The sequence below is a fragment of the Doryrhamphus excisus genome, chromosome 15 (assembly GCF_030265055.1).
Source record: "Doryrhamphus excisus isolate RoL2022-K1 chromosome 15, RoL_Dexc_1.0, whole genome shotgun sequence".
NCBI classification, from domain to species: Eukaryota; Metazoa; Chordata; class Actinopteri; order Syngnathiformes; family Syngnathidae; genus Doryrhamphus; species Doryrhamphus excisus.
This window is the reverse complement of record NC_080480.1, coordinates 3445781-3472410: the sequence shown is the minus strand read 5'-3', so window position 1 is coordinate 3472410 and position 26630 is coordinate 3445781. Positions and strand designations below refer to the sequence as shown.

At 39.4% G+C, this 26630-nt stretch overlaps 3 protein-coding genes and 1 long non-coding RNA gene across 7 annotated transcripts in view; 2 read left to right on the top strand and 2 right to left on the bottom strand.

Moving 5' to 3' along the window:
• Positions 1-9299, top strand: part of mmd2a (monocyte to macrophage differentiation-associated 2a) — an 11788-nt gene extending 2489 nt beyond the window's left edge. Inside the window, exons 2-7 of the mRNA XM_058049241.1 lie at positions 2475-2556; positions 4053-4213; positions 5662-5736; positions 5835-5936; positions 6055-6124; positions 7211-9299. Of these exons, the coding sequence (XP_057905224.1) occupies positions 2475-2556; positions 4053-4213; positions 5662-5736; positions 5835-5936; positions 6055-6124; positions 7211-7411 (691 nt within the window). The 3' untranslated portion in view covers positions 7412-9299. The remainder of the gene's footprint in view (positions 1-2474; positions 2557-4052; positions 4214-5661; positions 5737-5834; positions 5937-6054; positions 6125-7210) is intronic.
• LOC131103189 (uncharacterized) lies at positions 5301-6229 on the bottom strand. The gene is made up of 3 exons (XR_009119570.1): positions 6075-6229; positions 5821-5970; positions 5301-5744 (listed from the first exon to the last, which is right to left on the bottom strand). It is a non-coding gene; the product is annotated as an uncharacterized LOC131103189 (long non-coding RNA).
• Positions 6648-19495, bottom strand: ap5z1 (adaptor related protein complex 5 subunit zeta 1). 2 transcript variants are annotated; one of them, XM_058049236.1, is made up of 18 exons: positions 19383-19426; positions 19108-19245; positions 18749-18929; positions 18404-18557; positions 18230-18342; positions 17981-18152; positions 17304-17351; positions 15672-15812; positions 15564-15601; positions 15285-15447; positions 13964-14142; positions 11741-11883; positions 11547-11665; positions 11356-11483; positions 10664-10761; positions 10460-10592; positions 9528-9742; positions 6648-9457 (listed from the first exon to the last, which is right to left on the bottom strand). In XM_058049236.1, exons 1-18 carry the CDS (start codon positions 19421-19423, stop codon positions 9145-9147), a joined length of 2517 nt encoding a protein of 838 aa, XP_057905219.1. In that variant the 5' UTR covers positions 19424-19426; the 3' UTR covers positions 6648-9144. The 2 variants fall into 2 exon arrangements, with proteins under 2 accessions (XP_057905219.1, XP_057905218.1); XM_058049235.1 differs by lacking the exon at positions 17304-17351 and having other exon boundaries at positions 8319-9457; positions 19383-19495.
• The window catches only part of card11 (caspase recruitment domain family, member 11), a 24053-nt gene continuing 16321 nt past the window's right edge, over positions 18899-26630 (top strand). For all 3 annotated transcript variants that reach the window (XM_058049233.1, XM_058049232.1, XM_058049234.1), the window contains exons 1-2: positions 18899-19031; positions 20735-20913. The gene's annotated coding sequence lies outside the window, so the exon portion shown is untranslated. The remainder of the gene's footprint in view (positions 19032-20734; positions 20914-26630) is intronic.

Sequence of the window (26630 nt, the reverse complement as noted above, 5' to 3'; positions counted from 1 at the left end):
ATCCGTGTGGAAGTGGTAAGTTTTTGGGTTTGATATGGATGCTGTATGGTATCATGTACCCAGAAAAAAATTATTACTTTTGATTTAATGTTCATGTTAAAGGTTAAATAACTGTTAATAGTTATCCTCCCTATCCATGTGGAAGTGGTAAGTTTTTGGGTTTGATATGGATGCTGTATGGTATCATGTACCCAGAAAAAAAATTTACGTTTGATTAATGTTCATGTTAAAGGTTAAATAACTGTTAATAGTTATCCTCCCTATCCGTGTGGAAGTGGTAAGTTTTTGGCAATTTAAGTTTAAAAGGAAATAACTCGAAGGCTACCGTTTAGGTCGCTAGCTCTCTAGTTTGCGAGTTAGCATGTGTCTCAAGACCCTGCAGTTGCGCAATATGTTGTAAATAATAAAAGTATAAATGTGAATATAGTCGTGTTTTGTCATGTCTACAGGGCTCTAATAATAATTTGTTAATTTTAATCTGAAAAAAATAATTTGTCTACCCACCAACTATATGTGGTTTCTTAAGTTTTTATTATTTGCTGTTTTATTATTATTATTATTATATTTATTTATTACTGATTGATTTTCTTTATTCTTGATTTATTTATTTTTCATCTTATTTTGTGTAGAAAAATAAAAAGTAAGATATTTGAGACGAGTGGAATATTTTATCAGAAAATTGGAACCAAAACAAAGTTTTTAATTTTTTTTATTTTTAATAAATGCGTTTTTTTGTTTTAAACCTGATGCGGTCCAGTCTCACCCAGACCCGAGCTCCAGTGGCCCCCAAGTAAATTGAGTTTGAGACCCCTGGTCAAGGCCATACATTAGTTTACATACTTCAAGTGGACACAGTTTAATGTTTGCTTTTTTATTATTATTATTAAAGTGGAACTATACACAAAAACTAATATTTTAAAGTGACGACACGTGCAGGAAAGTCTCCAATATGAATTATTCCAGCATGGATGTGATCTCCGTGTGTAATTAAACCACACAGCTGACCACACTAATGCACCTGTGGCCCGGCTTTCATAGCAACTGCTATATATATATATATATATGTGTGTGTGTGTATATGTGTGTGTGTTTATCTTACGGCATTAAGTGTGGTTTTGTAACATCTCCAGATGTGTGTGTGTGTGGGGTTTTTTTTTTATCCCTGGAAACTGGGATTGAGAATTCAGTTGGGATTAAATGGCACACATGCATGCATGGTAAGACATTGGCATCACTGTATGCATGACTGATGCAGTACAAGAAGTAATACATTGGATTTAATAATGCAAAAAGCCACGGTTTATCATATAAAACATGTAAAAATAACTACAAAAAAATATCCAAATTTGGAAAAAAAATAATTATCATAATGAATTATCAGGAATAGTGGGATTTGATTTTTTTTCATTCAAACGCTTCATAAATATGAATTAAATAAATAATTACACAGAATGTAATGAATCAATCATTTAGAATAATATGAAAAAATACATGCTATAATATAATTTATATTAACAATAATTAATATATATATATATATAATTGTAAAAAAAAATAAAAATTACAAAAATAAATAATCAGGAATGGTAGGATTTAATTTTTTTTCATTATTTCATTGAACTCTTTTTGGCGCGCTAACCAAAACGCTTCATAAATATGAATCAAATAAATAATTACATAGACTGTAATGAATTAATTATTTAGAATAATATGTAAAAAAAATACGATAAAAAATACAATAATAATATAATTTATATTAACAATAATTAAATAAATATATACTTGGGGGGGGAAATAAAAATGACAAAAATATATAAAATAATGAACTATATCAACCCCCATTTAAAATGTATTTAATTTATTTTGCACCATTTGTAAAAATAAAAATAAAAAAATAAAATAAAATAGCATATATGGTCTGAAATACAATGGAAGTTTTATTTAACCCTACTTGGATTAATATTATATAATGTAATATAATACAGAAAAAAATGTATAAATCTAATCAATATATTAAATATAATTACACATGTCAACCAACATTTTAAGTAAATTTTATTTATTAAAAAAATAGCTAAAATATTTAGTTTTGACTGTTCTTTTGTGTTCTTATCATTCCCATATGATATGATGTGTTGAACTTTTTGTTTTGTTTTATTCCTTTAAAGGCTAAAGTAGTTAGCATCGACGTTTCTTTGCCTTTTGTAAGATTTTTATGATGTATTCCCAGACAATGAGTCGTTTCGTGGAACCATGCTGTGCCGCTAAAGACACTGACATCACCGGTGACCATGGCAACACGGTTTCCCCGAGTAACGACGGTCCACGCTACACTAAAATTCCCACAACGTGATGTGGATTAAGCGGCGTTTAAAACCCTCGAGAATGAGCCTAACACACGTAGAGTTGTTTTTTTTTTTTTACATTCACGACGTGATCGCTGCTGACCGATTACTACACTTTTGTGTCGTCAGGTTCATGAACTGCAGGGTGCCGGCCAACAAGCGATACCAGCCCACTGAATATGAACATGCTGCCAACTGTGCCACACACGGGGTGAGACACATACAATGAAATACATCACATGCTGTGCGGGAATTGGGTAATTTGACTAAAGGTACGATTGAGCTGAATAAAAGAAGCCCAGAAGAAGAAGAAGAAGAAGCAGAGGATTGAGGCAGAATAGCGAGCATTTGGGACTCTCTGCTATACGGACAGTGGGATAAATAATCCCAGCGTTCCCTAATCTGCTGTAATCCCTGAACGCTTCTGCCTGGGTGAGAGTGAGAGTGAATGGAACAGGAAGTAAAGCGTTGGTTTCGCCGCTTGTTAAGCCTGATGCGTACTACATTGAAAGAAAGGCGAGTTGGGCAAGCGGCGACATGCATGCTCACCTTGTTTGAAAGCCTGGGATCACTCAGCAGCAGGCCGCAGCTGTGCAAGGAGAAGGGCAGGAATGTTAACAATGTCAGGAAAGCATTTAAAGACGACCGAGGGGCAAAACGGGAATATTCTCACACCAGGAATGGCGAGAAAATCAGCCAACAACAACAAGTGTGGATATCATTTAAAAAAAACATAATTCTGAAGTGGCGGCACGGTGGTTGAGTGGTTACCGCACAGGCCTCACAGCTAGGAGACCAGGGTTCAATTCCACCCTCGGCCATCTCTGTGTGGAGTTTGCATGGTTTTCTCCGGGTACTCCGGTTTCCTCCCACATTTCAAAAATTAATGAATGAATGAACCTTCTAAATGTTTTTTTAAACATTATTAGAGCAGCATGAAGTAGCACCCCTATAGTCACATACACTCCTATAATTCCTTATTTATGACATTACATAGCTCTTTTGCTGGAGACCCGAGTTCAATTCCACCCTCGGCCATCTCCGGTTTCCTCCCACATTCCAAAAACATGCTAGGTTAATTAGCGACTCCAAATTGTCCATAGGTATGAATGTGAGTGTGAATGGTTGTTTGTCTATATGTGCCCTGTGATTGGCTGGCCACCAGTCCAGGGTGTACCCCGCCTCTCACCCAAAGACAGCTGGGATAGGCTCCAGCACCCCCTCGTGAGGAAAAGCGGTAGAAAATGAATGAATGAATGAATGAATGTCTACTATATTGGGTAATAGGAGCGTAAATGTGACTATAGGGGTGTTATTTCATGTCTAGAGAGCTCTAATGTTAAAAAGTCTATTAACGTTAACGTGCAGGCCTCACAGCTACGAGACCCGAGTTCAATTCCAATTCTGGGTTCTCCAGTTTCCTCCCACATTCCAAAAACATGCTAGGTTAATTAGCGACTCCAAATTGTCCATAGGTATGAATGTGAGTGTGAATGGTTGTTTGTCTATATGTGCCCTGTGATTGGCTGGCTACCCATCCAAGGTGTACCCACCCCGGAATCTTGCCCGAAGACAGCTGGGATAGGCTCCAGCATACCCATGACCCTTGTGAGGATAAGCGGTATGGAAAATGAATCAATTCTGCCTAGCAACAAGCAGCAAATAATAGAAATTAAACAAAAAACTGTTGTCTTTTGTTTAATTTAGTTCTGGATCCTACCAAGCCTTGTGGGCGGATCTGTGCTCTACTTCCTGTCTGTGGACCAATGGCATTGTGTCGCCGCCTGGCTCTACGGGAGCGGACTCACGGGCCTGTTTGTCACCTCGACGCTCTTCCATGCTGTTGCCTGGAAAATCGGCCACCTCAGGTGTGTGTGTGTGTGTGTGTGTGTGTGTGTGTTGGCAGATGTGTGTGTGTGTCTTTATCATATTGCTAATTATGGCAAAGCTGGAGGTGTTGGCATGAACAACAGATGTGACCTGGTTATAAAGATACTACAAACTACTACTACTACTACTACTACTACTACTACTACTAACGGCATCTACTGAGCCCTCTTTACTGTTCATGTAAGGATTATGAAGGATTGGTTGGATTATTTGCGTGAATGCCGAGGAACAAGCATTCCGATGATATTCACTGTTCTTATTCTTCCGCTTCCTTGAACGTTACATAATAGCACAAGCACCTCTCAAGGGATTTAAACTCACCCATACATGTAGCATTTATGTGTGAATTGCAATTCAAATATACTTTGACAGGCTATGTATATATACGTTCAATGATAGCTATAGTAACATTAGTAGCTAAACTTTGCCAAATCGCTATCATTTGTCATCACTCACGTTTTTGAAATACTATAGAAATGAAAATGGAATATATACTATTAGAGCAGGCTGCACGGTGGTCGAGTGGTTAGCGCGCAGACCTCACAGCGAGGAGACCAGGGTTCAATTCCACCCTCGGCCATCTCTGTGTGGAGTTTTCATGTTCTCCCCGTGCATGCGTGGGTTTTTTCCGGGTAATGTAAAGATGTCGGTAATGTTACTATATTTGGTCATAGAAGTGTAAAGGTGACTATAGGGATGCTATTTCATGTCTAGAGGTCTCTAATGTTAAAAAGTCTATTTGGAAGGTCATAAACGTTAACATGCAGGCCTCAGCAGCTAGAAGACCCGAGTTCAATTCCCACCTCGGCCATCTCCGGTTTCCTCCTACATTCCAAAAACATGCTAGGTTAATTAGCGACTCCAAATTGTCCATAGGTATGAATGTGAGTGTGAATGGTTGTTTGTCTATATGTGCCCTGTGATTGGCTGGCCACCAGTCCAGGGTGTACCCCGCCTCTCGCCCTAAGACAGCTGGGATAGGCTCCAGCACCCTCCTTGTGAGGAAAAGCGGTAGAAAATGAATGAATGAATGAATTAACTATTACAGCAGGGGTTTCAAAAGTGTGGCGCAGGGGCCATTTTTGCACCATGGCTGCTGTTTTATTATTCTAAACTATAATTTAACCATAATGCTGTAATTATATGAGCGTAAAGTAAAAATATTAACTCGGGATGTCCGATACACGAACATATGTGTATTAAAAACATACAAAACAGCTAAAAAGAGGCGCGTAATTGGACGCATCCATTCTGCCTATAAAGCCTTCAACAACGCTCCACATTCATAACAGTGTTACGCTAAAGAACTATAATACTGACATAGTGACACCTCGCACACCACACAGGCTAGCTACTAGCCTAGCCTAGCATATCCCGATGTATCCTTACCTGACTGTAATCCGTGTATTTGTGTGTTCATTTCCAGAAAGGTGGAGCAACGTTTCCACATGTGCGACCGAATGGCCATCTACTTCTTCATTGCGGCCTCTTACTCTCCCTGGTAGGTCTCTTGATGAGACAAACGACACGACAAAGCAGTGTGATGACCCGCTGAGGTCACAGCGGAGGACGCATTGTGACGTACGTGTCTGTCGTCAGGTTGATGCTGAGGGATCTGGGTCCTTGGGCGTGTCACATGCGATGGCTGATCTGGGTCATGGCTGCTTTAGGGTCCCTGTATGTCTTCTTCTTCCATGAGAGGTAACATCATGTCTTTTCGACGTTGTATATGTGGCTGAAGTAAACAACAACGCATATTATGTCAGTGTTTGGACCAGGAATTAGTGAATAATAGAGGTTTTGGACTTTTTGCATGCAGGTACAAGCTGGTGGAGTTACTGGGATATGTCGCCATGGGAGCCGTTCCTGCTCTGGTCATCCTGTCCATGGTAAGACGCTGGAAGCATTGTCTGAAAAAAAAAAAAAGACTTCTCCTGTTACCACTGAAGCAGACTTCCTGTCATTGTGATGCTTTTGGACCCAGTCAGGATTGAAACCACTGTTTTGTTGTGTATATATTCATTTTCTACCGCTTATCCTCACGAGGGTCACATGGGTATGCTGGAGCCTATCCCAGCTATCTTCAAACAAGAGGCGGGGTCCACCCTGGACTGGTGGCCAGCCAATCACAGGGCACATATAGACAAACAACCATTCACACTCACATTCATACCTATGGACAATTTGGAGTCGCTAATTAACCTAGCATGTTTTTTTTTTGGAATGTGGGAGGAAACCGGAGTACCCGGAGAAAACCCACGCATGCACGGGGAGAACATGCAAACTCCACACAGAGATGGCCGAGGGTGGAATTGAACTCGGGTCTCTGAGCTGTGAGGCCTGCACGTTAATGTTTATGAGCTTCCAAATAGACTTTTTAACATTAGAGCCCTCTAGACATGAAATAGTATCCCTATAGTCACCTTTGCACTCATTCATTCATTCATTTCGTACCGATTTTCCTCACGAGGGTCGCGTGGGGGTGCTGGAGCCTATCCCAGCTGTCTTCGGGCAAGAGGGCACATATAGACAAACAACCATTCACACTCACTTTCATACCTATGGACAATTTGGAGTCGCTAATTAACCTAGCATGTTTTTGGAATGTGGGAGGAAACTGGAGTACCCAGAGAAAACACAGATGGTCGAGGGTGGAATCGAACTCTTTGTGAGATCTGCACGCTAACCACTTTTTACAATTTATACTTGTATTATCCAATATAGTAGATATAGTGCCCATTGTGAAATAATAATAACCCACACACGGGGGTGCTGGAGCCTATCCCAGCTGTCTTCGGGGCGAGAGGCGGGATACACCCTGGACTGGTGGCCAGCCAATCACAGGGCACATATAGACAAACAGCCGCTATGTGTATATATATCTTTTGTAAATATTATATATAAACAAATATATATCATAATTAAGGAAGTATCACAGTGTGTATATTTGAACCTGTCATGCGTCCATTTTGAAGGTGGACCACGCCGGTGTGTGTGAACTCGCCATGGGAGGAGTCTTCTACGCGGTGGGCGTGGTCTTCTTCAAGAGCGACGGCCTGGTCCCGTTTGCCCACGCCATTTGGCATCTTTTCGTGGCAGCCGGAGCGGGCATTCACTACTACGCCATCTGGAGGTACTTGTACTTGCCCAGGCCTCTTCTGGAGACCTCCAGGTGATGACGAGCGGCCTGAGAAGATGCTGAGAAGATTCCATAGCATCCTACAGTGACTCATCACAGGGCGCTCCCTATAGGCCTCAGGATAAACCTCAAACCTAAAGTAGTCACAGTAAAATGAATCACTAATTTGTAATCATTTCAGGAGGATACTATGATTATCATACTACTTAATTACCTCAACTGTCTCATATCACTGTACCTACCAACAGGTGGCGCCAAATTACTTTTCCAAAGGTACATTTCTGCTCTTTTTAGTTCATTCATTCATTCATTTTCTGCTGCTTATCCTCACAAGGGTCAGGGGGAGGTGGTGCTGGAGCCTATCCCGGCTGTCTTCAGGCAAGAGGCGGGGTACATACTGGACTGGTGGCCAGCCAATCACAGGGCACATATAGACAAACAACCATTCACACTCACATTCATACCTATGGACAATTTGGAGTCGCTAATTAACCTAGCATGTTTTTGGAATGTGGGAGGAAACCGGAGTACCCGGAAAAAAAAACCACACATGCACAGGGAGAACATGCAAACTCCACACAGAGATGGCCGAGGGTGGAATTGAACTCGGGTCTCCAGCAAAAGAGTTATGTAATGTCATAAATAATGAATTATAGGAGTGTATGTGACTATAGGGGTGCTACTTTATGTCTAGAGAGCTCTAATAATGTTAAAAAAACAATTAGAAGGTTCATTCATTCATTCATTTTTTACCGCTTTTCCCCACGAGGGTCGCAGGGGGTGCTGGAGCCTATCCCAGCTGTCTTCGGGCAAGAGGCGGGGTACACCCTGGACTGGTCGCCAGCCAATCACAGATCACATATAGACAAACAACCATTCACACTCACATTCATACCTATGGACAATTTGGAGTCGCCAATTAACCTAGCATGCATGTTGTTGGAATAATTTTACTTTATTTTAGTTTTATTGTGTGCGAGATTCATTCTTGTACGCCCCCCCCCCCAAATTCACATTCATTCATTTTGTACCACTTATCCTCACGAGTGTCATGGGTATGCTGGAGCCTATCCCAGCTGTCTTCGGGGCGAGAGGCAGGGTACACACTGGACTGGTGGCCAGCCAATCACAGGGCACATATAGACAAACAACCATTCACACTCACATTCATACCTATGGACAATTTGGAGTTGTTAATTAACCTAGTTTTTGGAATGTGGGAGGAAACCGGAGTACCTGGAGGGCATGCAAACTCGGCGGAGGGTGGAATTGAACTCGGGTTTCCAAGCTGCAAGGCCCGTGGGTTAACCACTCAACCACCGTGCAGCCTTTTTAGGAATTATGATGCTAATTTTAACATAATGCTCATCAATGAGACATCATAGCGGTGTCGAGTAGCATAGAAATACGATAACAAAGATCCTTAAACACATTTAATATATTTAGTCTACCTTCCAATAACCACGTGCCAAAACGTATATATATATATTTTGAAGATTTGTTCAAATATTAGAAAGACTGCATTAAGTGTGGTGATCAAGTGCAATCCAATCAAGAACAAGATGGAGGAGTTCTTAATGATCAATGGATCAAGTGTCAAATAGATTCTCTCGATGTTGTTATAAAAACACGCCACTTATTTTCTTACTGGCAATAGACTGTATTTTTTCCAGATGATCTATTTTGTACATTTTTATTCCTGCTAAATCACATGAATAAAGAAGAGATAATATATATTATACTGAATTATGAGTGTATTTTGTGGTTCATTTACAAAACACGTAATTGATGTTTCGTTGACGGAGAAGCAGGTGTGTGTTGCGTTTGAGACGTGTGTGCCTGAGTGAGTCTGGTGAGCGCTCGCAGTTGCAGCGGCATGGCCACGTTGGTGTCTCGGTGCCACCGGGGCGAGGTGACGTGAGGGGGCGGGTTCAGGACGCTCTGAGCCACGCCGGGCGTTTTCAGCAACGAGCACAGCTCCTCCCCGAGAGTCACTATGGAAACTAGGTCCTCTTCGTCGGCGCACCAGGGAACGGCTCCGCTTCTGGATATGTTTCTCAGCTTGGAGAGGAAGAGAGACACCCTGCCGACGGAGACACGTGGAAACGTGAGCGATGGCGGAAAACGAAATAAAAAAAAACGCTCTCAGTCACCTGGGGATTAGGTCATGTGATCGTGACGCCAGCTTAGCCAGGGCGTTCATGAGGGTGGTGATGACCCGAGGGGCGGGGCGGCCACCTCCCGGGGGCGAGGCGGACGACGTGATCTCAAACAGCACGGCCTCCAGCGCCTCAAAACAGGAAGTGATGAGCCTCACGGAGCAGCGGGAGTCATATGACACAGACAGGTACTCCCCAAGCACCCACACCTACAAGACAGATGCGTTAAAGAGGGGGGGGGGGTGATTTTGGGTTTGTACTGAACCTAAATTACATAGACAAAAGTATTGGGACACCTTGCAGGAAGTGAAAATGAAAGACAGCAATACAATTATGGGAATAAAGTCAAAATATTATGGGAGTATAATCATTCATTTTCTACCGCTACCGGTGCTGGAGCCTATCCCAGCTGTCTTCGGGGCAAGAGGCGGGGTACAACCCTGAACTGGTGGCCAGCCAATCACAGGGCACATATAGCCAAACAACCATTCACACTCACATTCATACCTATGGACAATTTAGAGTCGTTAATTAACCTAGCATGTTCTTGAAATGTGGGAGGAGTCAAGGTTAAGCAGTCATTTGTATGTGTTGCGCAACTCTGATTGTGCTATGTGAGTGTTGGCGTGTCAAGAAGGTCTTCTATGAGAAGTTCATTCATTCATTCATTTTCTACTGCTTATCCTCTCGAGGGTCGCGGGGGATGCTGGAGCCTATCCCAGCTGTTTTCGGGGCGAGAGGCGGGGTACACCCTGGACTGGTGGCCAGCCAATCACAGGGCACATATAGACAAACAACCATTCACACTCACATTCATACCTATGGACAATTTGGAGTCGCTAATTAACCTAGCATGTTTTTGGAATGTGGGAGGAAACCGGAGTACCCGGGGAAAACCGGGTGTGATGCACTATCCGTCTAATTACCACATGAGTGTAGATCTCTTCTTTGCTGTAAACGTTGGATGTGGTTCCCGCCAAGTCCAGCAGCTCGTGGGATTGGTCCAGGACCAGCGAAGGGTGGAGTTTGCACAGCTTTAGCAGCTGGTGGCTGAAGACCCTGCCGAGAGAGCACGTCTGCGTGAAATCTGAACTAAAAAGTTACTTTCATCGTGTGTGTGTGATGTGTACCTGTGTACTTCTTTGATGTATTCAGGGATGTTGAGAAGAAGGCTGCTTCTCTCCAGCAGGACCAGGATTACCTGTCCTAAAAGGGTTTTATCAGCCACCTACAACAAATGGTAATGGTTTGATTTCATTTGAACATGCATCAGATTACAATTGAGTGCCATCCCATAATCAGTTCACAGTTCCACATGTCCAAAAGGAGTAGGAAAAAGCAAAGCAAATTAAATCCTACCCCTCCATCTGGTACTTTTACAATCAGTAACTGTTACATTTGTTCACTTCCTGCTTTCCTATTTTATTTTATATTTTAAAATATATTTTATTTTATATTTTAAAATATATGTTATATTTTAAAATATATATTATATTTTAAAATGTATTTATTTTATATTTTTAAATTTATTTTATTTTATTTTGAACCGATTTAGGGACGCTTTAGCTGAAGATCAATGCCTTGCAGTGCAATGGTAATGGTTTTATTTAATTTGAACATGCATCAGATTACAATTGAGTGCCATCCCATAATCAATTCATAGTTCCACATGTCCAAAAAGGAGTAGGAAGAAGCAAAGCTTATTAAATCCTACCCCTCAATCTGGTACTTTTACAATCAGCAACTGTTACATTTGTTCACTTCCTGCTTTCCTCATATAGGCCTGCTAGTGATGTTAAAGTGACCTTGAACATTTCCTTACCATGATGACCGTATTGAAGAAAATATGCAGGAGAATCGGGACAGTCTGGGCACACCGAACGACTCTCGGCCAATCGGCTGCCTCGGACAGCAACTCGAGGAGCGTGCTTAGCCGGTCGATTGTGTCGCCTGTACGAAAATATATTGTTACTAATTGTTACTAATAAAACCCTTGTCTTATTTTGTGATTACCCGAGCCTGCTTCACTACGAAGGAGAAAGAGGAACAGCCCTCGGAATGATGGATTCCGGAATGCATCCATTGATGCGAGGCCACGCCCTCCAGATTCAGAAATGGGCAGACATGTTGACCTGTGTGCACAAAGTTGACACTACGATTATGTTCTTTTTAAAGAAATGGCTGATACTAGTGTGCCATATGCTCACCTGAGCTGCAAAAGCAGAGTAGCAGAGAGACAGGGCAGGTCAAGCAAAGTGTGCAGCAGCTCCAAAGCAGTTCCACATGTCACCAGAGAGGGCAGCAGATCTACAAAATCATCAACCACTGCAGGGCTGTCCCACGCTAAGAACTGCAGTTATAGAATGTTGGAAAATAAAAATCAGTGGCGTCATTTGGCCTGTTTTATTTTAGTATTATTTTTTAATTATTTCACATTTTTATTGATTTTTTTTTTTTACAAAAAAATATCTGACCAATTTCATATAATAGGGCAAAAGCAGGCTAATACTAGCCTACTACTACTAGTAGTGGTAGTAGTAGTAGGCTAGTATTAGCCTACTACTACTAGTAGTGGTAGTAGTAGTAGGCTAGTATTAGCCTGTAGTAGCTAATACTAGCCTAGTACTAGTAGGCTAGTATTAGCCTGTAGTACTAGCCGACTACTACTAATAGTAGTAGTCGTAAGCTAGTATTAGCCTGTAGTAGCTAATACTAGCCTACTACTACTAGTAGCTAATACTAGCCTAGTACTAGTAGTAGTAGTAGGCTAGTATTAGCTACTACAGGCTAGTACTAGCCTACTACTACTAATAGTAGTAGTAGTAGTAGGCTAGTATTAGCTAGTAGTAGTACTACTACTAGTATTAGCCTGTAGTAGCTAATACTAGCCTAGTACTAGTAGTAGTAGTAAGCTAGTATTAGCCTACTACTACTAGTAGTGGTAGTAGTAGTAGGCTAGTATTAGCCTGTAGTAGCTAATACTAGCCTAGTACTAGTAGTAGTAGTAGGCTAGTATTAGCCTGTAGTACTAGCCGACTACTACTAATAGTAGTAGTCGTAAGCTAGTATTAGCCTGTAGTAGCTAATACTAGCCTACTACTACTAGTAGCTAATACTAGCCTAGTACTAGTAGTAGTAGTAGGCTAGTATTAGCTACTACAGGCTAGTACTAGCCTACTACTACTAATAGTAGTAGTAGTAGTAGGCTAGTATTAGCTAGTAGTAGTACTACTACTAGTATTAGCCTGTAGTAGCTAATACTAGCCTAGTACTAGTAGTAGTAGTAAGCTAGTATTAGCCTACTACTACTAGTAGTGGTAGTAGTAGTAGGCTAGTATTAGCCTGTAGTAGCTAATACTAGCCTAGTACTAGTAGTAGTAGTAGGCTAGTATTAGCCTGTAGTACTAGCCAACTACTACTAATAGTAGTAGTAGTAAGCTAGTATTAGCCTGTAGTAGCTAATACTAGCCGACTACTACTAGTAGCTAATACTAGCCTAGTACTAGTAGTAGTAGTAGGCTAGTATTAGCTACTACAGGCTAGTACTAGCCTACTACTACTAATAGTAGTAGTAGTAGTAGGCTAGTATTAGCTAGTAGTAGTACTACTACTAGTATTAGCCTGTAGTAGCTAATACTAGTACTAGTACTACTACTACTACTAGTAGTAGGCTAGTATTAGCCTGTAGTACTACCCTACTACTAGTAATAGTAGTAGGCTAGTAAGCTAGTATTAGCCTGTAGTAGCTAATACTAGCCTACTACTACTAGTAGCTAATACTAGCCTAGTACTAGTAGTAGTAGTAGGCTAGTATTAGCTACTACAGGCTAGTACTAGCCTACTACTACTAATAGTAGTAGTAGTAGGCTAGTATTAGCTAGTAGTAGTACTACTACTAGTATTAGCCTGTAGTAGCTAATACTAGTACTAGTACTACTACTACTACTAGTAGTAGGCTAGTATTAGCCTGTAGTACTACCCTACTACTAGTAATAGTAGTAGGCTAGTATTAGCCTGTAGCACTAGCCTACTAATAATAATAATAATAGTAGTAGTAGGCTAGTATTAGCCTGTAGTACTTTTAGTAGGGCAAAAGCAGGCTAATACTAGCCACTAGTAGTAGTAGTAGTAGTAGGCTAGTATTAGCCTGTAGTACTTCTAGTCGGGCAAAAGCAGGCTAAAACTAGCCTACTACTACTACTAGTAGTAGTAGTACTACTAGTAGTATTAGTAGTAGTAGGCTAGTATTAGCCTGTAGTACTTTTAGTAGGGCAAAAGCAGGCTAATACTAGCCTACTACTACTAGTAGTAGTAGCAAAAGTAGCTAGTACTTTTGCCCTATTATATGAAATTTGTTACTAGCCTACTACTACTACTACTACTAGTAGTAGTAGTAAAATCAGTTATAGTAGCATTTCTCTCCTTTTCACCTTGAGCAGGTTGGGGAAATAACATGTGTAGTGAGGAACACGGAGCTGTACACTCTCGAGGTTTAGCCGAAGAAAGCGCAGGAGCTCATGTGCCAGGAAAGGGTCGTTGAAGAGCTCGGCGGGAAATCGACCGAACACCAGTTTCCACACGGCCTCACAGTCGACGGCGGCCATCTCCCCTAAATGGCACAAGAGCATCATTTGGCTGTTCATTCATTTTCTACCAATTATCCCCACAAGGGTCGCGATGGGAGGTGCTGGAGCCTATCCCAGCTGTCTTCAGGCGAGAGGCGGGGTACACCCTGGACTGGTGGCCAGCCAATCACAGGGCACATATAGACAAACAACCATTCACACTCACATTCATACCTATGGACAATTTGGAGTTGCTAATTAACCTAGTTTGTTTTTGGAATGCTCACAGCTAGGAGACCAAGGTTCAATTCCACCGCCTCTCGTTTGAAGACAGCTGGGATAGGCTCCAGCACCCATTCGACCCTCGTGAGGAAAAGCGGTAGAAAATTAATGAATGAATGAATGAATGCAAAGGTGACTATAGGGATGCTATTTCATGTCTAGAGGCCTCTAATGTTAAAGTCTATTAGGAAGATCATAAACGTTAACGTGCAGGCCCGAGTTCAATTCCACCCTCAGCCATCTCTGTGTGGAGTTTGCATGTTCTCCCCCGTGCATGCGTGGGTTTTCTCCGGGTACTCCGGTTTCCTCCCACATTCCCCAAAAAAAACATGCTAGGTTAATTAGCGACTCCAAATTGTCCATAGGTATGAATGTGAGTGTGAATGGTTGTTTGAATGTTTTTGGAATGTGGGAGGAAACCGGAGTACTCGGAGAAAACCCCACAGGGAGAACATGCAAACTCCACACAGAGGGTGGAATTGAACTCGGGTTTTCTAGCTGTGAGGCCTGCATGCTAACCACTCAACCACCGTGCAGCTGTGATGTGGCTAATTAATGGCTAAAAAAGGTACATTTCCCATGAGGCTTAGAGTAAGTAAGTAGTGACGTGCACGAGTGAAGTAACCAATATAAAGTTTTCATTTTGAGTGACTTGGATCAAGTGTAGCATAATGCTAAACAACAAAACAACAAAAAAACAACAACAAATGAGAGAGAGTGACATAGTATGACAAAGGAATTGTTCAACTGTGTTGCTAAAGACGACGGCTTGAGTGGTTTTAGTACCCAGGAGGACGCTGATTAATTAACTCACTGTTTTTAACTCACTGTTTGTAAAAAAAAAAACATTTATTCAATCAAAAGTTGATTAAAAAATCTTTCTTCAGATATGATTTTAATGTACCGTGATTGAGGTAGAACTGCGCCACAGGCAGGAGGACTCTGGCGAATGACAAGTCAGAGCTGAGACGACCAAAGAGCGCCTTGATGCACGGGAAAGCCCTGTAGACCATGGAGGCATCCTCTACACACACGCAGTCCAGGATACACACCGCTTCCACTAGACACTAACAAAAGGAAAACACACTTTTAGAAAAAGTTGCCCAACCGGTTTTCCCGTATCAACATCTGTCATGCGACCCTGCAGTGTGAGCAAAAAATAAAAATAAAAAAATGTGCTTACAGCTTTTTGTAAATCGCTATCTGTCCTTTTCTGGGCCTCTGAGACAAATAAAAGAAATAACACATTATGACATAAATGACACAAAAACAGATATTTGTCTTCACATACTGCGATCGCTTTGTTCAATGAGGCGCTGGCAGTACTGGAAGGCCTTCTCTCTCAGGCGCTCCTTGGGAGGAAGCAAGCGGCTGGAGGAGGAAGTGGCGGAAACCATGGAAACCACGGATCCGTCTATCTCCGACCGATCATCTGCAACATCGCAGGTCATTTTCACACTTTCAAAAATATATTCATCAATAAATTATACTGTTTCATGGCTCAAAACGGTTGCACGGCGGTGATTAGGAGACCCGAGTTCAATTCCACCCTCGGTCATCTCTGTGTGTGTGTGTATATATATATATATATATATATATATATATATATATATATATATATATATATATATATATCTATATACATGGGGCTGCACGGTAGTCCAGTGGTTAGCACGTAGACCTCACAGCTAGGATGAATGAATGAATAAATTAACCTTCTAAATGTGTTGTTTTAAACATTATTAGAGCTCTCTAGACATGAAGTAGCACCCCTATAGTCACTTATACACTCCTATAATTCATTATTTATGACATTACACAACTCTTTTGCTGGAGACCTGAGTTCAATTCCACCCTCGGCCATCTCTGTGTGTGGAGTTTGCATGTTCCCCCCCGTGCATGCGTGGGTTTTCTCCGGGTACTCCGGTTTCCTCCCACATTCCAAAAAACATGCTAGGTTAATTAGCGACTCCAAATTGTCCATAGGTATGAATGCGAGTGTGAATGGTTGTTTGAATGTTTTTGAAATGTGGGAGGAAACCGGAGTACCCGGAGAAAACCTACAGGGAGAACATGCAAACTCCACACAGAGATGGCCGAGGGTGGAATTGAACTCGGGTCTACTAGCTGTGAGGTCTACATGCTAATTTCTGCGAATTTCACAGATTCAAAAATATATTCATCAATAAATTATACTGTTTCATGGCTCAAAACGGTTGCACGGTGGTTGAGTGATTAGCATGCAGGCCTCACAGCTAGGAGACCCGAGTTCAATTCCAACCTCGGCCATCTCTGTGTGTGGAGTTTGCATGTTCTCCCCGTGCATGCGTGGGTTTTCTCCGGGTACTCCGGTTTCCTCCCACATTCCAAAAACATTCTAGGTTAATTAGCGACTCCAAGTTGTCCATAGGTATGAATGTGAGTGTGAATGGTTGTTTGTCTATATGTGCCCTGTGATTGGCTGGCCACCAGTCCAGGGTGTACCCCGCCTTACGCCCGAAGACAGCTGGGATAGGCTCCAGCACCCCCACGACCCTCGTGAGGAAAAGCGGTAGAAAATGAATGAATGAATGTAACCAAACACATACAAAGTTTATGTTATGATGCTTTATAGCTCTGTGTGTCATCAAAAACAATAAGAAGCATGTTGAAAGATATCAAGGGTTATTTTAGCAATTAATAGAGTAGAAACAAATCGGAAGGGGGCGGGGGGGATAGATTGAATTAGTGAAGAAAAATTAATAAAGTGGTTAAGACTGGTTAGCTTGTGCTTTAGCTCGATTGTGCTATTAATGATCAGTGAAAGTAAAGCAGTAAAGCGGTTTTAGGTTATTTTTAGTTGATTCAGCTTCCGAGATGCACATGCGTGGGTGAGCGGGCGGACGGGCGGGCACTGGGGGGGGCTGTCAAATTCACTTCTTACCATTAGAAAATGAATGAGAAAGGGAGAGACTTAGTTGTAACCTGTTTGCTGGAGATGATATAAACACAAAGTGAAGTCATTTGTGGTATTTGCTTCGTCTGAGAGCGTATACAGATATCATATGTCATATACAGTAAACCTCGGATATATCGGACTCGGATATATCGGAAATTCGCTCACAACGGACAGATAAAAAAAGAACCAATTTTTCTGTAATGCATTTCCAATAAAAAATCATTGCATATATCGGATTTTTTATAACGGATTTCGCCTATTTCGGACAAAATCTCCAGTCCCGTTCCAATGCATTTCCATTAAATTTCCCTCGCATATATCGGATGGCCGCATCGTGGCGCTCCGATTCGCCGAATCGTGACAGGCCGCTATACGGCGTCATTTGCAGCGTTTGCAGCGTTGCCTGCGCGTCCAGGTACATTGGAAACATAGTCAAGGAAGTGCCTTTTTATAACGGATAAAATCCGATTTACGCATATACCGGATATAAATCCGATATATGCGTAAAACGGACATTTTCCGGTATACGCATATAACGGATTTCGCTTATATCGGAAAAAACCAGTGGGAACAATTGAATCCGATATATCCGAGGTTTACTGTACCTAAAAAAAAATGGTGGTCATTTTATTTGGCGTTTAACCTGAATGGCGATCTCGTACCTGTGTCTGCTATGGAGCCGCTGGACACAGAGTGGAACGTGAGAAGCCAATGGCGCAGCATGGAAAAGGAGTAAACGTTCATCCACTGGTCTTCGGTGAAACCTTGACCGACGCACAGCACTGTGAAGAAATCTCCTGACACCGTCCCGTCCATCTCTGTGATAGGCTGCGGCTGACGGAACACAAAAAAAGCTATCACGTGATGACGCAACCACTTTCTATATGAAATAATGTCTGTTAAATATGCACCTGACGTGACCTGGATGCTGTGAAAAATCCCCCCGAGGAAGCACCGCCCCCTTGCGTGGTGCTCGCATAACGCAGCCAATCGACAAGCTTTTTACTCAGGAGTGTCACGTGATCTGCGATGAGACTTGAGACGCTCACACAACCTGCGTCCTTTTAAAGTCATGTGATTGTTACCTTCAGTGAGGCATTCAGGGCTGTGTGAGAGCACGGTGTTGACAATAGGAAGAGTGTGCGTGAGTGAGTGATTCGGCGGCGCTTCTGATGGTCGGTTCTCCAGGCCGCGTAGGAGCTGAGCGCAGAGAGATGACACAACATCCCGGGATCCAGCCTGAATACGGACAAATATTAAGTCAATCTTGGAAATAGAAATCATAATCTTATACAACTTAAACCGGAATGGTTGGCCACCAGTCCAGGGTGTACCCCGTCTCTCACCCAAAGACAGCTGGGATAGGCTCCAGCACCCCCGCGACCCTCGTGAGGAAAAGCGGTAGAAAATGAATGAATGAATAAACACACCTGAGCTAGCAAGAGTGCAGCAGTGTGGCTGTTCAGTTGGCTGTTGTTGTCCTGGATGTAGTTCGCTTCCTCACCAGCGAGGGGCAGTGTCTCCCTGAGCACAGCTGAACTCAACACCTGAAGCTGCTCCACAGGTGAAGAAAGGAGCGACTTTAGCCTTTTCTGAAGGTCTGGTGGCAACCTTTATTTATTAAAAAATAAAAAATATATTTTTAAGAACAAAATAGAGGATGAAGTTGATGGAAATTGAAAGATGGAAATTGGAAGATGACAGAAGAAGGGCGTAAGTTACTGAGGTGTATAATACTGTATACAATTAGAGGCTAAACCTGTTCAATAAGGATAAGTTTTGCCCTTACGTTCTTGTATACTTGGTGGCAGATAAGATGAGATGAAGCCTTTGCAAACAATCAACAGTCTCATGGCCGAGATCTTTCCCTTGGAGCAATTTCATTAATCTGCTATAAAACTTCTGTAGCTCCGACTCCTGGATCTCCCTGAAAAAGTACCATAATAAACAAATCACAAATTATGTACATATCACAACCGAGGAAAATGTCAAGCTACTGTTTTAGCTTAAACATCGATAAATATTTATAAAATTCTCAATATTGTCTATGTATTTAGATTGTACCTTGCTTGTTTGATTAAGCTTTCCGAGCCGTGAGAGTACATACTGGCTACGACAGCCTAGCTAGCTAGGAGCTCACCGGAATATAAACAGTGCAGCGCTGTATCATATCCTGACTGAAATCATGTGACTCGTTTTTAGTTCCGCTTTCAGTTTAAGCAAAAACATGGTCACTGAAGAAATACTAAAAAATCTGAAACCACAACTAAATATATTAGAATTTTTCTTTAGCTTAATTTTCTGCTGTTGGTCGTGTGATTCCCACAAGACTCTATACTTCCATGAACAGCAATATTTGGTTCATTTAACAGCTGTATTTAAATAAGAAACAAAATACACAATAAATAAGAACAATAAAAAACACGATACTACATTATGACCATTCCTACCCAATAGTTTAAATTAATAATAATTAATAAATTAAAGAATACAAACATCAGGCTGCAATGACATGTTGCTGTAATATAAATTCCATATAAGTAATGAATAAATAAATAAGAACAATAAATAAGAACTATAAAAAAAACACACAATACTAAATTACGGCCATTCCCACAAACAGCTGAAATTAATAATAATTAATAAATTAAAGAATAAAAAAAATCAGGCTGCAATGACCTGTTATGTAATATATATTCCATATAAACAAACAAACAAATAAATAAATAAGATAATAAATGAATAAGAACAATAAATAAGAACAATAAAAAACATGATACTACATTACGGCCATTCCCACAAACAGCTGAAATTAATAATAATTAATAAATTAAAGAATAAAAAAAATCAGGTTGCAATGACCTGTTATATAATATATAATCCATATAAATAAATAAGATAATAAATCAATAAATAAGAACAATAAAAAAACATGATACCACATTACGGCCATTCCCACAAACAGCTGAAATTAATAATAATTAATAAATTAAAGAATTTTTAAAAATCAGTCTGCAATGACCTGTTGCTGTAATAGTTTTTAGTCTGATATGGAGTATAAAATATTTTAAATATTCCTTTTTGTTTACTTTTACAAGTAACAACACTATTAACAATAAAAATACAAAATGATACAAGTACCGATCTGCTGAAAAAAAACATTTTGTTCATATCATAAATGTATAATTAATGTATGTATAATGTGTGAATAATTAAATGTATAATTAATTAATGTATAATTAATCTCGCACATAAAATCATAATACTATGACACCCTCATCAGTAGTGAGTATATAATAATGCGCAGGTATTTCAGTTTCATAACGTTTCATTTCATGACTCTCTCTCTCTCTCTCTCTCTCTCTCTCTCTCTCTCTCTCTTTCTCTCTCTCTCTCTCTTACTCTGTCATTAAAAGTGTGACACCTCTTCTCTTCGGGACACTTTTGGACAAATACCGACAGCCAAGCTGCTTTCTGTGTGTTTTCTGGGTGGAGAAAGAGGATATATTTCCACTTTAAAGGACAATAACAAACACACCGACACGCCTTTTGCTGCTCTGCGATCGTACTTGACTTCTTATCGGCCACATCTCAGGTAAGCGCACCTCCATTTGTATGCATGTAATGTCGTTTAAGGGCATTGCTACTCACATTTATGCTAATAAATTCCTCGTGCGTGGAGAATGTTATTAGACCGGTAATGCAGCTCAACAAGTTTAGAATTTCAATCCCTGGTGGAAAATATTACACCACATGAACGACACAAGGGCTCATTTTAAAGATTATTATTATTATTATTATTTTGTGTATAATGTTAATGCTAGTCAAATGTCTTTTACACGACCTTAACACCGTAGCAAAAAAAATGCTAGCCAAAGATCATCTATTTCAAACAGGAGTACGACTACCCCTTGGGGGTATTTGGAGACACACCAGGTGGCACTTATTGTTTATTGTTCATAATTATTGTATATGTTTATTGCAACGGAGAGAGACACAAAATATAAAGGCAATTAAAACATTATTAAATAAAGTTGATAAATTAATTTGCCTTTGTAATCAGAATACATTTTAAAGATTTTTTTATACAGTTGATAGCTATTTTATGTTTGTAATTATATTAATTATGATTATTTTATATATTTTCCAAATGTTTCAAACAAGGCCACTGCAGATGAGCACGTTGTAGTTTCCATCTTTTGTTTTGTTTTTTGACAACCAGCACATATTTTTGTTGTTTGTTATTTTTGTTATTATTTTTGTATTTTTCTTTTGCCAATAGCACCTAAGAAATTAGGTGGCACACCTAAGAAATTAGGTGCTATTGTCAAAAAAAGAATACTGCACCAGGCACACTTCATAGAAAAATTTTGTTTTGTTTTAGTAAATTTTAGGGCAAAAAAAAATAAAATAAATAATTTTGGGACCAATTAAGTGAAATTGGATAAATAAACGGTACTCCTGATTATCTTTCCCCATACAAATCATTGAATTCAGGAGCTGTCTGCTGCAAAAACACTCGTCAAAGATTGTATATTAATGACAGGTGCTCTTGTCATATATACAGTCTTTTCTTTTACTGTAAACGTATTAAACAAAGATCTTCCACACATCAGGACGGCCCTGTTGTTTCAGGAATCATGTGTAAAAAAATTATTCTAGCGATATAACCATTTTTCATTACTGTAATTCCACTCTGCGGTCCTCTATAACAGGGGTAGGCATACTACGACCCAGTGTTTGAATCCGGCCGGCCAATTGGCTGGCAACATGGCTTGCAAGTCGACAGAGTCAAGTAGCTTTTCACTTTTACCTCAACCCATTCTGCAAAAAAAAAAAAAAACACAAGTCAACAAACATGTGTCACACAGATTGACCTAACAGCTAAAAAAAAATTACATATATATAAAAATACATATTGCAGATTGTATGACACTTTCACAGATATAATAAGGCAAATAATTCAAGGTGGACTGTTAGAATCAGAAGTGTAAAATAGGGTTCAATTACTATTAATTACTGCTTAATTAAGGTTATGATATCCCATCCATGCTTTTTCTATGTTGCTAATCCTCAATGGGGTCACACAGGTATGCTGGAGCCTATCCCAGCTACCTTTGGGAGGTTCGCCAGCCAATTACATGCAAACTCTACACACAGATGACCAAATGGAGATTCAAATCTTCCTGATCTCCTGAACGAGCGGCCATTAATATGATATGAAAAGTGTATTTTTTACTTGTTTTTATCGATGTTAGCTCGCTGTACAAAGAAATAGTCAATGCTTGTTGAAAAGTGACCTGCCCACTTTGGCCTTTCATAAAAGATGCAGCCACGACTTTCTTCTCCTCCTTTTGGATTCCACACACGGCACCAGCATATCCGATTTCTTAAAGCTTGGGTAACTCTTAACTGCACAATGGAGTCTTTATGATGGTTTGCACACACCTGAACCATTTACATCTGCGCCATCAGTCAAATTCCAGGCCAGCATACTATATAGTGCTCTATGACCCAGTTTCAGCAGAGACAATAGTAAACGCTCATCTGCAAAAAAAAAAAAAATGCATTTAAAGGAAGAGTTGTGACCCTTTGTATGCGCTCGTTATTCATGTTTAACCGCTGACTGCGTCACAGTTTAGCTTTGCAGTCATCTACACAGTAAATCACACAAGTGTGTGTCCGGGCTGTCTATTTACTAAGAGAAAATATCCAAAGCTTAAACCTTTCACTCCATGCATTCTGCAGGGGTTTTCAAAGTGTGGCACGGTGATGCGAAACCCCTCAGAAAACAGATTTTCTGGAGAATATTTTGGGGAATTTTCCACTCAGTTTACTATACTTTCACTATAGGAACTAAAATCATTGAAACCAGCTTAGTAGGTTTGAAATAGATGATTTTTCATGATTTTTCTCAAGCTGCTGTGGATCCCCTAAAGTCATTTGCCACTCACGTTTTATGTGATTGACCCTTGAAGTTTGGCATATTTTTTTGGCATGCTGAAGGAATATTAGCATGTATATGTATGTATATATGAATTATATTAGTTATGAAGAATTAATCTCTTTAATAATATTTATTAATAATAATATAATAACTAAAATTATAATTAATAATATTTATATAATTTATATATAATATTTATATAAATTTATATATAATATTTATATATATTTTTATATAATATTTATATAATTTTTTATATAATATATAATATTTATATATAATATTTGTATATATTTTTTTATTTTATATAATTAATTATTATTTTATTAATACTTATTTTGAATTATTTTTCGTTGTCATTAGAATTACAAATTATATTGTTTTTTTTATAAAATAAGATTTGATTGGCATATTCTTTTGGCATGCTGAAGGAATATTACCATGTATATGTATGCATATATGAATTATATTAGTTATGAAGAATTTATCTCTTTAATAATATTTATTATTAATAATAAACTAGTTAAAATATATAATAATAAATAATATTGATATAATTTTATATATAATATATAATATTTTTTAATAATTAATAATTTTAATATTTTATATAATTAATTAATATTGTATTAATAATTATTTTTGAATAATTTTTCTTTGTCATTAGAATTACAAATTAGATTGTTTTTTAATAAAATAAAATAAAATAAAATAAAATAAAATAAAATAAAATAAAATAAAATAAAATAAAATAAAATAAAATAAAATAAAATAAAATAAAATAAAATAAAATAAAATAAAATAAAATAAAATAAAATAAAATAAAATAAAATAAAATAAAATAGTAATGTATTATTATTTATTTTAGCTTATTTTAGTTAAATCTATTGCCCTGCTTATATATATACTACTTATATAAGCAACACACGGACTGCTGTGAATGGGCCTTTGTGCAGATGTGTCCTGTGATTGACTGGTGTCCTGTCCAGGGTGTAGCCCACCTATCGCCCATAAGCTCCAGCCCACCTGGGCCTCTGAAAAAAAAAATAAGTGTGAGGAAATTATGAATGTATGGAAACATTTAAAGGAAGTGACTTGAAATAATATTACTGACAGCAAAAGATATTATATATACCTCCGTGTGTGTGTGTGTGTGTGTGTTGGATGACAATTTATTATCAGTTAGTTTCCCCTTCCTGTTCATGGTTGCCAAAAAAGAAAACAAGTACTTCACGTCTGTTTACAAAAACACAATTGCTCAAAGGCAAGGTTAGATTGAATATGCAGGAGTGTTGTTATGAACACTTAGTGGGGCAGGTTCATGCTTGTTTGGCTTTTTTTGTGAGTGAACCATTTAAAAGTGCATATTTTGTTGTCTCTTCATAATCTTTACTGTCTCTTACATAGATATAAATATGGGAAAATTTAATAAATGAGTAGAGGCTATTGGATTATGGATTTTAGGCACTGTTTACATGACATACCAGTGTATAGCATTACATCTCGGAGCTGTTTTGTCTTGTTTTTGTCTGAGTATGGCATATCAAGATGCTGATTATAGAGTAGGATTATTGCACAGCTGTCCCAAAGGCTGGCCACAATAAAAGGCCACTCCAGCACATTTGGAGAACACGATAATGTGAATGCTAAAGGTTGTAGCTCATTGAAGCCAACCACGAAATCATTAATTCATTTTCTATGCCGCTTGTCCTCTGTAGTGTCGCGGGTGTGTATGTAGGAGCCTATCCCAGCTGTCTTCAGGCGAGAGGCGGGGTCCACCCTGGACTGCCTGGCAGCCAATCGCAGGGCACGTATAGACAAACAACCATTCACACAAATAACATGAAATAACTGTGTGGCCAACATGCTAACCAATAGGCCACCGTGCGGACAATTAGATAATTCAAAAAGTGCAAATATGGCATTTGTGGCGCCCCCTTTTGGTGTATGCTCAGAATACTTTGTAATATTGATATCCCCAACGTTTCATAACCATTGGATTTATGGGTAATTAGTTTGGAAAGTCTCACCTGTGCTTTTGCTAAGACGTTTTAGTGGGTGGCGTCCATGTTTTTCAAGCAATTTAGCCCAAATTCTACAAACATATGCTTGGCGGTTCTCTTAATGGGCGTACCAAATTTGGTAGTGATTCACCAAAACGGCGTAAAGTTACAGTGGGTGTTTCATTGGGTGCGTTGACTTATATAGGAAATTCAAGTCATTCCCATTTATGGAGTCAAATTTTCGGGGGGATTCATTACCCCGGCATCACCATGTGGTCCATTTATCAGAAAAAAATGGAAATTCAAATTTTCTCAACCTTTCCTCAATCTGGTCCTCCATTTTGTTGACACTAAGCCATTAAAAATGCTTTATATAGCCGTGAGGGTGGGAATTCGCTGGCAATACAGAAAAGATAGTATGAAAGCGAAACACACTCCTGTTGTCAAAAAGAAGCGAAAGAAGCTGCCACTCACATCTGGTTTGACAAAGGGAAGCAAAGATGAGCTTTCTCAACAACAAGCTCTAAAATAAGAGAAGAGAGAAGAGGAAGTATACGTGCGGTTTTTATAGAGGAGTGTGTATATATGTGTGTGTGTGTTGGACTGTGCTCTTGTGGTTTTGGTGATCTGCATTGAACCCTGGCAGCACATTGATATGTGATATTACTGTCTCCTCTGCATTTTCAATACAATTTATCAATGACTGGGATGTTAGACTATAGTAGGCTTCCACCATAACAATCCAGGATCTGCTCATAAGAGAAGCTTATGCGAGCAGGTTATTTATACCCGTAATTCAACATAGCTGTATTCCAAAGTGATGAATGCGCCGCTTGTATGCAAACAAGAGTGTTTACATGCACAGGAATATATCAGATAGACCAGTATTTGTTTAACTGCACAGCTATGACATGCAAATGCAGGAGATGGACCTGCTGTGGTGGGTATTTATCTGTGTGAGAAGTGCATATAGTGTATATATTATATATTATATATATATATATATACATGGGGCTGCACGGCGGTCGAGTGGTTAGCGCGTAGACCTAACATCTAGGATGAATGAATGAACAAATGAACCTTCTAAATGTGTTGTTTTAAACATTATTAGAGCTCTCTAGACATGAAGTAGCACCCCTATAGTCACTTATACACTCCTATAATTCATTATTTATGACATTACACAACTCTTTTGCTGGAGACCTGAGTTCAATTCCACCCTCGGCCATCTCTGTGTGGAGTTTGCATGTTCTCCCCGTGCATGCTTGGGTTTTTTCCGGGTACTCCGGTTTCCTCCCACATTCCAAAAACATGCTAGGTTAATTAGCGACTCCAAATTGTCCATAGGTATGAATGTGAGTG